At 44.3% G+C, this 12,564-nt stretch overlaps 2 protein-coding genes across 11 annotated transcripts in view; one reads left to right on the forward strand and one right to left on the reverse strand.

Annotated features, from left to right (window-relative positions):
• LOC140902055 (butyrophilin subfamily 1 member A1-like) overlaps nt 1-12,564 on the forward strand; it is an 87,799-nt gene that overhangs the window by 74,450 nt on the left and 785 nt on the right. For 8 of the 9 annotated variants that reach the window (XM_073321689.1, XM_073321696.1, XM_073321693.1 and 5 more), the window contains 7 exons: nt 1,228-1,260; nt 2,172-2,192; nt 2,928-2,948; nt 5,660-5,680; nt 6,775-6,795; nt 7,866-7,886; nt 10,853-10,879. In XM_073321689.1, the coding sequence (XP_073177790.1) occupies nt 1,228-1,260; nt 2,172-2,192; nt 2,928-2,948; nt 5,660-5,680; nt 6,775-6,795; nt 7,866-7,886; nt 10,853-10,879 (165 nt within the window). Of the gene's footprint in view, nt 1-1,202; nt 1,261-2,171; nt 2,193-2,927; nt 2,949-5,659; nt 5,681-6,774; nt 6,796-7,865; nt 7,887-10,852; nt 10,880-12,564 lie in introns of those variants that run through there. The other variant, XR_012155997.1, reaches the window with a different exon arrangement.
• Nucleotides 1,343-12,564, reverse strand: part of LOC140902056 (butyrophilin subfamily 3 member A2-like) — a 47,814-nt gene continuing 36,592 nt past the window's right edge. For both annotated transcript variants that reach the window (XM_073321698.1, XM_073321699.1), the window contains exon 5: nt 1,343-1,386. The gene's annotated coding sequence lies outside the window, so the exon portion shown is untranslated. The remainder of the gene's footprint in view (nt 1,387-12,564) is intronic.

Below are 12,564 nucleotides of genomic sequence, written 5' to 3' on the forward strand. Positions count from 1 at the left end.
TCAGCACTACACGGCGCCCGCAACCTGAACCTCTTCCCATGCCCCAACCCCCTGCTCCAGACCAGTGCCAGCACCTGCACCCCGACCTCCTCATCTCCATTCTCACCCCAGAGCCTAGGCCCCCAACCAGAACCCTCAGCCCCTCCCATACCCGAACCTCCTGCCCCAGGCCTGCCCCCCCCAATCATAATCCATCCAATCCCCTCGTCTCCAGCCCGGAGCCCCCCTCCTGCACCCCAACCCCCTGCCCCAGCCTGGAGCCCCATCCCATACTCTGAACCCATTGGCTCCACCCCCCCAGTCCGGAGCCCCCTCCTGCACCCCAAACTCCTCAGCACCATCCCCACCCCAGAGCCCGCACCCCCAGCCCGGTGAAAATGAGCGAGCGAGTGAGGGTGGAGAAGAACGAGCCCAGGAGGGAGGAGGGATGGAGTGAGTGGGAGCAGGGCCTCAGAGTAGGGGCGGGGCAGAGGGCAAGGCAAGGGAGTTCAGTTTTCTGCTATTAGAAAGTTGGCAACACTACAGAGGTTGTGGGTCAGGGAAGAGAAAGAAAAGAAATCCTAACAATGCTATTGGCTCATTCCTAGATGGAGATTATATAACTTTTTATAATGATGCAGAAAAGACAGCCTGGGGACTTGGAGTCTGGAAGCCCTGGGATTCCTGGCCCTTGGGCACTCCACTCCCTTGGGCACTCCACAACATACAGACCCTGGAAGCCCACGATCCCTAGTCCTGGGACTCACTAAGAGGTTTCAGAGGAGAGCAACAAGATGATGAAAGGATTAGAAAACATGTCTTATAGGGATAGACTCCAAGAACTCAATCTATTTAAAAAGAGAAGGGCTTACTTGATCGCACTCGACAAGTATTTACCTGGAGAGCAAATATTTGAAAATGGGCTCTTCAGTCTTGCAGAGAAAGGTCTAACAAGGGCCCATGGGTGGAAGGGAAGCTATTGAAATTCAGACTAGAAATATGGTGTGAATTTTTAACAGTGAGGGCATTTAGCTATTGAAAAAATGTACCAAGGTTTATGTCAGATTGTCCATCTCTGGTAATTTTAAAATCAAGATTCAGTGTTTTTTTAAATGATGTATCCTAATTGAAGTCAAAATTTCAGTGGTTGTGGGATTGGGCGATGCGAAGGTTTCCGTGTTGTGTGCATGTGTAAACCTGAGAAATACACATCTATTTTTCAGTGATAAATGTTGTTCTCTTGTCCAGATTCAGAAAGGAAAAAAGATCATTCTCAAGCAGGTAAAGTGTCCCCTGTCCCTCCTCATCCATTAGCAAGAGTTTTCTTTTTTCATAGAACAACTGTATATTGTTCCCTGAGTAAATCTGCTTTGTTTTCTTGCCAGTTTCACTCCACTGCTTGAAGTCCTATGCAGATTATAAAAAAAATCATCATCATCATCATCATTAATTATTATTATTTATTTATTTATTTATTATTTATTATTATTTTAGGGAGGTGGATTAACTACATTGACAGAGAACCCCTTCCATCACTGGAGGGAGTGTCTACACTGAAGTGCTCCGGTGGTGCAACTGCAGCTGTGCTGCTGTATCATTTCAAGTGTAGACAATCCCTTCTTAAACCAAACAGGAAGGAAGGAAGGAAATGCATGTATGGAAATGATTCTTCCTTGAAACAGAAAATGGACCACAACTCATTATCTAAAGAGTGCCACTGCTTCTTTCATGGCTGATGTCATTTTGAATTAGATATGAACTGTGTGTTACCACTGGAATTTTTCAAATTGAGACTGCATGATTCTTTTAAAGATCTGCTCTAGTTCAAACTGGAATTATTTGGGGGCAGTTCTCTGGCCTGTGTTATACAGGAGATCAGACAAGATGATCACAGTGATACCGTCCCGCCTCGGAATCTATGACTCTGTATTTAGCCATGCTGCTAACTAATGGGAAACATGAAGATTCTAGGGGAAATGATTGTTATTTAAAAAAAAAATTAGAGTCTACTCTTTCTTCTGCATAAGCATACGGGCACGAAATACCAGCCCAATAGATTGAATGGCTGGTAAAGGCTCTGTGATATTTACAAACCAGTTTTGATGGTATTTAAAAGGATCCCAATCCATCTCCTCAGTTCGTACAGAATAGACTGAATTTTTGATCTCCTTCTCTCCATTCTATTTTTGCAGAGCACCTAGAAGAGGAGATGGGTGAGTGCGTCTAGTTCAGGGGACACTGACAGTCAAAGAGCCAAACCCTATAATCTCACCATGGGTTCAGACATCCCCAGCAGCAGCAACAGCAGGGATATTATATTTCCACAGGCTGGTGGACTGGAAGAAGGAGATCCAAGCAGGGAATCTCTAGCGCCCTTGTATATCATGGAGCTGAGCCCTCACTAGCTTTCTGCAAAGAGGATCAAGGGCAGCCTAAACCTGAGCAAATATGTAAACTGCGTAAACTGAACTTACCCTCAGCATCAAAAAGCTCTGGATGGGGAGTGCGGCAGGACAGAGCTGCTAGAGCTGGGCCTGAGCTATAATAGCTGAGGCCATGAAGACACCCCACACTCTGCCTGAGGGACACTCACACCCCCTGCAGAGCACCCAAGGTTTCTCTCTGCCAATATGGAAGAAGGGCTCGGACAGGCATAGAGTGCTGCAGTCCTTTACCTGGATCTCAAAGTCCCTTTAGCGCCACACTTTTTTCCAATTCCACATAAATATCTGTTAGTGATGATTCCTCATCCAAACCTTAAGCCATCCTTCCAAAACATTTTTCCAGCTATCTATCAATTTCTCAAGCTCTTTTTTAACTTAAGTCATCACTGATTTTGCAAGATGTAATCCATTTACTGGGTAATTATTGATCCATGGTATCAGGAAAAACACTGAAGAAGAGTTTAAAAGAGTGTAGTGATTGATGGATTCTTTTTTTCCCCCCAGCTGCAATGAGGAATGAATTAGGTGAGTGAAGACCTATGTACACACTGGATGTTGTTCCCACTCCCCTTGCTTGTATATCGGGGGAATGGAGCCATTTCTCCTGTCTGCCTTCCCTTTCCCTGGCTGCCTCTGAGAGGGAAGGGTATCCTAACGGTCCACTATCTTCCCCTCCCATAGCAGGGAATACAGCAGGTCCAGGCAGACCCATTGCATCTCCCCACACTGCTCACACATACCAGGCAGCACGGGAGCTGTGGCCTTTGCCCAGTTGTCTGTCTGAGCCTGAGGGGTGGGGAAGACCCACTGTCTCCCTTAGAGCCCCATGTGGGGCCCAAAACACTTAGGGTTATGCAATGTTCTCCAGGGGTCAAATATTGCCCGTTGTGTGGTGTCTCTGTCCTCAACAGCGAGGAGCAAATTCACTCTTTTCTCTGCCCAGGAGTGGGTCACATTACAGAAAGTTGTAGCATCTGCCATTCTGTGAAAAAGAGAACACAGATGGCCAGGAAACTTTATCTGAAGCAGCAGTTGATGAAACAAGGCAGGAGTCCTGCATAGGCATCAGGACCCTCTAGTCTTTGCATCTAATTGCCCTCATCTGCCTTCCACCTCTGAAGTGATGGAGGACAGAACCTGGGGCTCTGATTCTCCTTTAAAAAGGGAAAGAGGTCATAGAATTTTTCAGGAATCACCTCTTTGAAATAGGAATGACAAGAAAGATTGGGGGAAAGGAGGATTTGTCATATTACTCCTCGGAGACAACCTGCACAAAATCAGAATGACCCCACCTCTAAGGATCCATGCAAAACTCACCTCATAGTCTGCTTTTTCCAATAGCTCTCAACACCTGCATATTTAGTTTGATATATTGATAATGTCATGAAAGTTTTAGCAGAGAAAGTATAGTATATTTTTGCCTGGTTTGAAAAATGACCATTCCAATATAATTGCAACATTTCTTGTTCAGAAGCCCTACCTAAGCAAATCAGTAAGTCTGCCCTCATTGTGCATCAGTTATACGCAGATGGATGAGGGAAATGTTACCTGTTCATGTAACATGTGCAGTCCCTGTGCCTCTTTCACAGAACAAATGCAAGGAGACATTGTTAAGGTTCCATTAGGCTACCCAATCATGTGGGGGCAGAGTAGGTGTTTCAGGGAAAAAACCCTAGCTTTACTTAATCTAAGACTTGACCATTGATCAGAGGGACGGTCCTCTCTTGGATTGGTAACTGTTTAAAAGATAGGAAACAAAGGGTAGGAATACACTGTCCATTTTCAGAATGAAGAGAGGCAAATAGTGGTATCCCCCAGGCATCTGTACTGGGCCCAGTCCTATTCAACATATTCATAAATGATCTGGAAAAAGAGGTAAACAGTGAGGTGGCAAGATTAATTTTGCAGTTGGGATTCAGGGGAATTTGGGCATTTTTCACTTGGGGGTTGTTTCTCTGTTTTACAGGGTTGTGGTGGGGATGTCAGATTGGGGCTGTTCAGAGGAAAGAAATGTTCATTGACAGAGCAAAAGCAAAGATAGAATAGGGGGTGCGTTGTGATGGCTCTGGTTTTGCAAAACAATGGCAGGAAGGCAAGGGTGAGTTTGATTTCAGAGACAATAACTCAGTAGCTAGTTCCAGATTCCACCAAGCAACCCTCTGTGAATCTTAAAAAAAAAAAAAAAAACCACTCTGTGAGGTTTAATACATCCTCCCAAGGAGAACTCCCTCTGCTGGGAGCTCCAGGATCCTCTCTCTTGGATGTTTCCTCAGAAGGGGAGTTTATTGCCTCACAAACAGCGTGTGAAAGACTCTGCTGCAAAATGAATCCTCGTAGTCAATTTTCACAGTGGAGAGAGGTAAACAATGGGGTTTACCAAGGGACCTGCTAATGATCTGGAAATGAGAGTGAACACTTAAGTGGCAAAATTGGAGATGATACAAAATTATTCAAAATTATTAAGAGTTACAAAGAAATCTCACGGAACGGGGGGACTGGGCAACAAAATGGCAGATGAAATGCATGGTTGGTAAATGGAAACTAATGTACATGGGAAAAAATAATCCCACTTATACACATATAACGATGGATTCTAAATTAGCTATTACAACTCAAGAGAGATTTTGCAGTCACTGTGGATGGTTATCTGAAAACTTCAGGAAATGGGCAGCAGTGGTCAAAAAGGTTAACAATAGGTTAGAACCGATTAGGAAAAGTATAGAAAATAAGACAAAAATTGTCCTAAAGCCACTATCTGAATCCATGGAACACCCATAGCTTGAATACCATTTCCAGTTATGCTAGCCTCATCTCAACAAAGATATATTAGAGGTGGAATAAATACAGAGAAGTGCAATAGATATGGTCAAGAATTTGGAACAGCTTCTATATGAGGAGAGACTGAAAAAAAGTAGGGCTGTTCACCTTAGAAAAGAGGTGGTTTAGGGGGAATACCAAATGGGTCTATAAAATCATGAATGGTGTGGAACCTGCTTGATAAACCTGCTTGATTCATAAACCTGCTTGAACTCTGTTGGTACATAGTCAGGGTGGTCATAGACCACACCGCCCTTGCTGAATACTGAATACCTACACAAATCAGCCGTACTGAATACAGCTGATTCATGCTCTTCATGGTGTTAGTAAATCAGGTATCCAACTGTTATGTTCTCTTTCTTTCAAATTCGAAACAACAAAACTGCAAGTGGTGACTGATAAAGTTTATTCTTTTGCAGAGCAACTGCAGAGAGAAATTGGTGAGTTTGTGTGGATTAGTATCACCCTGTTTTTATTTCCCAGAAGTATAATGTATGTCCTGTATTTGTAAACCTCAGTATCACTCCCTAAATTATCCATTACACATCAGCAGGCTCCAAACGGTCAGTTCTGTGAGGTATTGTGGTCTGTCAGTGTAATCCCATTGAAATCAATGTGCCAAGTACAGAATTTAGTCAATCTGCAGCCTTGGACTTGAAGGCTTATACCTACATTAAGGCTAAGTAGGAACACCGTAAAGACTTGCTTCCCATTGAATGTGGAGTACAATTCACGGTCTCTAGATTAACATTCAAAACTTCCCGTAAGATCTCACCTTCTTATCCGAGAGATGTTTCTCCTGCTATGACTATGATCCCCACTGATACCTACTACATTCCACTTGTGAGACAGAACATGAACCTGTATGGTAGCTGGATTTAGACTACAGAACTCAAACCTGCACAATATCAGAATGACCCCACCTCTAAGGATCCATGCAAAACTCACCTCATAGTCTGCTTTTTCCAATAGCTCTCAACACCTGCATATTTAGTTTGATATATTGATAATGTCATGAAAGTTTTAGCAGAGAAAGTATAGTATATTTTTGCCTGGTTTGAAAAATGACCATTCCAATATAATTGCAACATTTCTTGTTCAGAAGCCCTACCTAAGCAAATCAGTAAGTCTGCCCTCATTGTGCATCAGTTATACGCAGATGGATGAGGGAAATGTTACCTGTTCATGTAACATGTGCAGTCCCTGTGCCTCTTTCACAGAACAAATGCAAGGAGACATTGTTAAGGTTCCATTAGGCTACCCAATCATGTGGGGGCAGAGTAGGTGTTTCAGGGAAAAAACCCTAGCTTTACTTAATCTAAGACTTGACCATTGATAAGAGGGACGGTCCTCTCTTGGATTGGTAACTGTTTAAAAGATAGGAAACAAAGGGTAGGAATACATTGTCCATTTTCAGAATGAAGAGAGGTAAATAGTGGTATCCCCCAGGCATCTGTACTGGGATCAGGAATGGGCCCCTAATTTAATAACAATAAAGTGCATTGAAAAGTGTCCTTTTTTTTTTCTTTTGCAGCCCAACTCAAGGAAGATAATGGTAAGTTAGCTGGACAGAACCTGGACAGAGCTGGACAGAACCTGGGGCTCTGATTCTCCTTTAAAAAGGGAAAGAGGTCATAGAATTTTTCAGGAATCACCTCTTTGAAATAGGAATGACAAGAAAGATTGGGGGAAAGGAGGATTTGTCAAATTACTCCTCGGAGAGAACCTCGAGATGTCCACAAGAACATGCTACGCAGGGTAGTAGTGGGCAATTGTCCTACATCTGCCTGGTCCTGGGTGGGAGATTTCCAGTACCATTTGATTATATCTGGCATATGGCTGTCGAGTCTGATCCCTATGGACGTAGTTGTGTTACTGCCATTTCAAGTGCTTTCAAGCCCGCAGACCTCTGTAGCAGTTGCCAAAAAGGCTTGATTTGTTTGTCCACGCCAAGAAGGCGAATGGCATATTGGGCTGCATTAATAGCAGCATTTCCAAGAGATGGAGGGAAGTGATTATTCCCCTCTATTCATCACTGGTGAGGTCACTGCTGGAGTATTACATCCGGCTTTGGGGCCCCCACTACAGAAAGGATGTGGACAAATTGGAGAGAGTCCAGCGGAGGGCAAAGAAAATGATCAGCGGGCTGGGGCACATGACTTACTAGAAGAGGCTGAGGGAACTGAGCGTATGTAATCTGCAGAAGAGAGAGAGTGAGGTGGAGTTTGATAGCAGCCTTCAACTCCCTGAAGGGGGAGTCCAAAAAGGATGGAGCTTGGCTGCTCTGAGGGGTGGCAGATGACAGAACAAGGAGCAATGGTCTCAAGTTGCAGTGGGGGAGGTCTAGGTTGGATATTAGGAAACACTGTTTCACTAGGAGGGTGGTGAAGCACTGGAATGGGTTGCCTAGGGAGGTGGTGGAATCTCCTTCCTTAGAAGTTTTTAAGGTCAGGCTTGACAAAGTCCTGGCTGGGATGATTTAGTTGGCGTTGGTCCTGCTCTGAGCAGGGGGTTGGACTAGATGACCTCCTGAGGTCTCTTCCAACCCTAATCTTCTATGATTCTATGATTCTAAGTGCATATATGGAAAAGTGTCCTTTTTTTTTTTTTTTTTTTTTTTTACAGCCCAAGTCAAGGAGAACATGGGTAAGTTGGCTTTGACTTCTGCTGTTTGGATGGGGAAGGATCAATCATGTAGCCGTTAAAGTCATTGGAGGAGGAAGGGTTCCTTTAACAGCCTAGGGTCATGATCTTTTGCTCTAGCAGTAAGCAGGAGGGGAGTACCTTTTGGCAACTGGGACTGAGCAGTTAGCGAATATGTAAAGTGCATAAACTGTACTTACCCTCTGCATCAGAGAGCTCTGGATGGGGAGTGCGGCAGGACAGAGCTGCTAGAGCTGGGCCTGAGCTGTAGTAGCTGAGGCCATGTAAACACCCCACACTCTGCCTGAGGGACAGAGAGAGGACAGTGTCCCCCCGGACCTGGGCACTGAGAGTCTCTGCAGAGCACCTAAGATTCCTTCCCCCCTATATGAAGAAGGGCTCAGCCAGCTCTGCAGTCCCTTACCTGGATCTGAAAGCCCCTTGAACTCCACATTTTTTCCCAATTCTACATGAATATCTGTTAGTGATGAATAATCATCCAAACTTTAAACCATCCTTCTAGTACATCTTTCCAGCTATCTAGCTATCAGTTTCTCTAGCTCTTCTTAAGTTACCACAGATTTTGCACAGTGTTATTCATTTCCTGTGTAATTGTTCATACATGGTAGCAAGGGAAACACTGAACAAGAGTTTAAAAGGCTTTCCTTGTTTCCTTTTTTCCAGCTGCAATGAGATAGGATTTAGGTTAATGAAGACCCATGTACACCCTCTCTGTTGTTCCCACTCCCAATGCATGGATATTTGAGAGAGGTGCCATTTTCCTTCTCTCTCTTCCATATCCCTGGCTGCCTCTGATAGGGAAAGGGATCCTGACAGTCCATTTTCTTCCCCATCCATAGCTGGGAATAAAGCAGCTCGAGGCATACTCGTTGCATCATCGCACACTGCTCACACATACCGGGCAGCATAGTAGATGTGGCCTGTGCCTTGTTATCTGTCTGAACCTGTGCGTTGGGACAGACCCACTGACTGTCTAAAAGTCACATGTGGGGCCAAAAACACCTCCGTAGCCACAGCTGGCGTGGAATTGTACTCAGTCGGCTAGCCCAAGCCAGCATGGTCACACTGCTACTTTTTAGTGCACTAGCTCAGACAGAGATGGCGCGTGCACATCTCCCCATGCTGGGAGTTTCACCTCCTAGCTGCAGTGTAGACATACCCTTGGAGGGAATTGTACTTCTATGTCCTGCCTAGTAGGAGCTGAACAGTTGAGAATACAGCCTCTGGCAGCCTGAAACATTGTACGTGTGGATGGCAAGGTTCATTGTCTGTTAGAGTGAGAGGGGAATGTGTAAGAGGGATGTCAAGGCTGAATCCCAACTCTGTCACTCCGAGTGCAGAAGTGGGGCCCGCAAGGATTTTAAAAGTTAATACGGGCCACTCCAGGCTTGTATTAAAGTCCTAAGCTTACTGCTTTTCTCTGACCTTGGCTTGGTAAATGCTGCCACCACCCAAATGCCACAAAACCCACTTTGAACCGAGGAAGGAGCACTTGGGAATTCCTCCCTGTGAGGTGCCCTCAAGTCCTTTCACACACCCCTCTGGGGAAGAGCTGAGAAAGAAAACAAAGGAAATTAGCTATGCCTACCAGCTAATCAAATAACATGTACAAACTTCTTAGGACACCAAAAATCCAATCCTGCTCTTAAAAAAGGTACATTTTATTAAAAATAAAAAGAAAGGAAATACATCTGGAACTTATACTTTTGCTAGATTTTAAAAGAGCAATTCCAAAAATCCAGCACCCAAAATCGCTTTCTTGGGAGTTCAGCTTAAAGGTTACAAGCAAACAAAAGGTTGCAGAGTAGCAGCCCTGTTAATCTGTATCAGCAAAAAACCAGGAGTACTTGTGGCACCTTAGAGACTAACAAATTTAACAAACAAAAGCATCTGGGGTTAGCATGGAGGAGTCCACAAGCCAATAAGAAATAAAAGAAATAACCCTAATCATATCTAGCTAAACATTTTGATCTACTTACACACTGAAGTTCAGATAACTAGTTCTAGGCATGATCTGATGATTTATAAGCATACCTGGCTTAGCTGCTTATAGCATGGCTGCTCTGACCCTTCAGCCCAGAGAGAACAGATAAAAGGAAAGTTTCTTTCCCAATTTTAAAATGTTCTACCTTCATATTGGCTCTTTTGGTCAAGTGCCCACTTTTTTTTTCTTTCTGGGGGACTTTTTAACCCTTTACAGGTAAAGCAAGTAAAGAATAGTTAGCAAGAGGGATTTTACAGCTAACTGGCTCGCTGGATGTCCATCAAAGGGAGCTTCCCCCCGGCCCCCCGCATTTATTTATTACAAGGGAGTTAGAAACAGATCAAAGCTCAGGAGAGCAGGTAACATGGTGAGGTGACGGTTTGGCTGGAGGTGCAAGACAGACAGGACAGATCTCAGCCAGAGCAGGATTCCTGCCCTGGTTTCTAATCTCAGCTCAGAACAGCCCATGTGTGTGTGACAGAGAGAGAGAGAATGACCATTCAAGTGCCATTATGTCTATATTAACTCGGCAAAAGGAATTGCCCCCAACTGCATCTGGAATCCTCACTTGCTCTCAGGCTTGACCTTTCCTATTGCCAGCAGAGATGACTGGTACCTGCTGATAGTGGGAGGACACAATTTCAAGGTTTGCCTCCTGCTAACAACTTGAGTCACGCTCCGCCAGGCATGCCCCCCCTTACCCTAAGAGGCCCCTTCCCAGCTGTTTGCTGTGCCCTCTTCCCTTGACTGCAGCTTGCAACTTGCCAGCTCCAGGAGCTGCTGCACAGGGACAGCATCTAGCCAGCAAACCCTGGCAGAAATTGGAGGTGGGGGTAGGAGGGGGGCACATGATCCCGCATCCCCCCCACACGCACACACATCATCTTTGGCTGCTGGAGGGAGAAAATCTATAGTCAATGCCTCTCTTAATCCAATGTCCGTTGTTTTCTTACTTTTGTTTCAGAATGGAGAAGGGTTCGGAACAATTCAGGTAACAGAACACACAGCACATGGATGGAGGTGTTAATACTGTGGTGCTGGGTGCAGTGGGAGAATCTCAATGCATTAGAATCTTTTCCAATATTAAAGAAATCATCATATTTGCTACTATAATCAAACGAGAAACACAAACTGTTCTTATCAGAGACAGCTCCTAAGGACCTTACTCCCCAGCTCCCAAACTGGTTACAAGTCCTGAACCTAACTTTATTTACACAGATTTCACACCACTGTGACTCCATTGACTTGTATGGAGTTACTCCTGAATTACAGCAGTCAGATCAGAATCCACCCCAGTGAGAGATTTCCTTGAATAAGGATTGAGGGTGTGACTTTCAAAAAAAACCTAAGTGACTTCAGAGCACAAATCCCAGTTCACCTGGGTGTAATTTTCTCACTCCGTGCCCTATATACCTCCACCCTCAATTCTGTATTCGTTTTCCCTCTCACTGAGGTCTGTAAACTTTTATCAATCCCTGGTGCTTCCCTGCCTAATAATCTGCCCTCTGCCCCAGTTATTCAGTGAGGTTTCTACTCCCAGATGAACTTCATTTGCCTTGTGCCCCCCTCCGGCAGGCCAGCTACCCTCTGAAAGTCCTGTGCTTCTAAGTCACTTTGGCACAGCTCCTCCAAGATAATGATACCAATGGGAGGTAGGCACCTAAATACCTTTGAGGAGTTGGGCCTTAGTGTTTACTTGGAGCGGGGTTTTCAGAAGTGCCTAAGGAGGCCCTCAGGATTTGGGCCACAGTGAAGGCACAGATGATGTGGTGGCAGGAATGGGGACTGCAATGAGAATCAAAATGCAGTGGAAGTGGGGATCACAATGGAGATTGCAGTGGTGACAGGCCTGGCCAGGACGCGACGAGGTTTATGAGGCATTTGCTAAGTGATGAAGACAGTGGTGGGATCGTTGCTCTGGTGATAACGGAGACTGATGTTGATGTTGTTGATTATAATAATTATAGTGAGAGAAGATTAAAATGATACAGGGATGAGGAAGGGCACAGTGATGGTGATCTGATGATGAAGATAGTGTAGATAATCATTTATATGTTATAGCAATTTTCTGCTGACCATCTCAGAACTCTTTACAAACAATAAAACACCCTCTAGCACCTGATGAGGTTGGCACCATACTGAGCTTACTGAGGAGTAAACCAAGTCTCAGAGTTTGTGACCTGACCAATCTCACACAGCAGTAGAGCTGGGAACAGAACCTACCGGTCCTGATTCCAGGATTCATTACTAGATAAAACTTTATTTTAATGGGTAAAATACAGTCTATTATAATGTGTTTTTATTTATGTGCATCTTATTTATTTACAATGATAGTAATAGGGGTATGTTGACATGACCAATGTTTGAGTTCTTAATAATCCAATTGTGTGTTTCATGATGAACTTCTCATCATAGTTAGCTGTCATAGGAAAAATATTTTTGCTATTCTTCACACACACAATATCCCATAATGCTAAACACATAGTGGACCTGATTCAGCTCTCAGATACAATGGTGATGATGTACTTTGCTGGCCATTAGTTTAAGTGAAGTTACTCTAGATTTACACTTGTGTAACTGAGCTCAGAATCTATCCCAGTTTGATAAACAGTTCAGGGTTACTTTTATTTTTGGGCAAATATCAAGCAACTCTCATTTCCGAAATAGTTCAATGCA

Source organism: Lepidochelys kempii, chromosome 23, assembly GCF_965140265.1.
Source record: "Lepidochelys kempii isolate rLepKem1 chromosome 23, rLepKem1.hap2, whole genome shotgun sequence".
NCBI classification, from domain to species: domain Eukaryota; kingdom Metazoa; phylum Chordata; order Testudines; family Cheloniidae; genus Lepidochelys; species Lepidochelys kempii.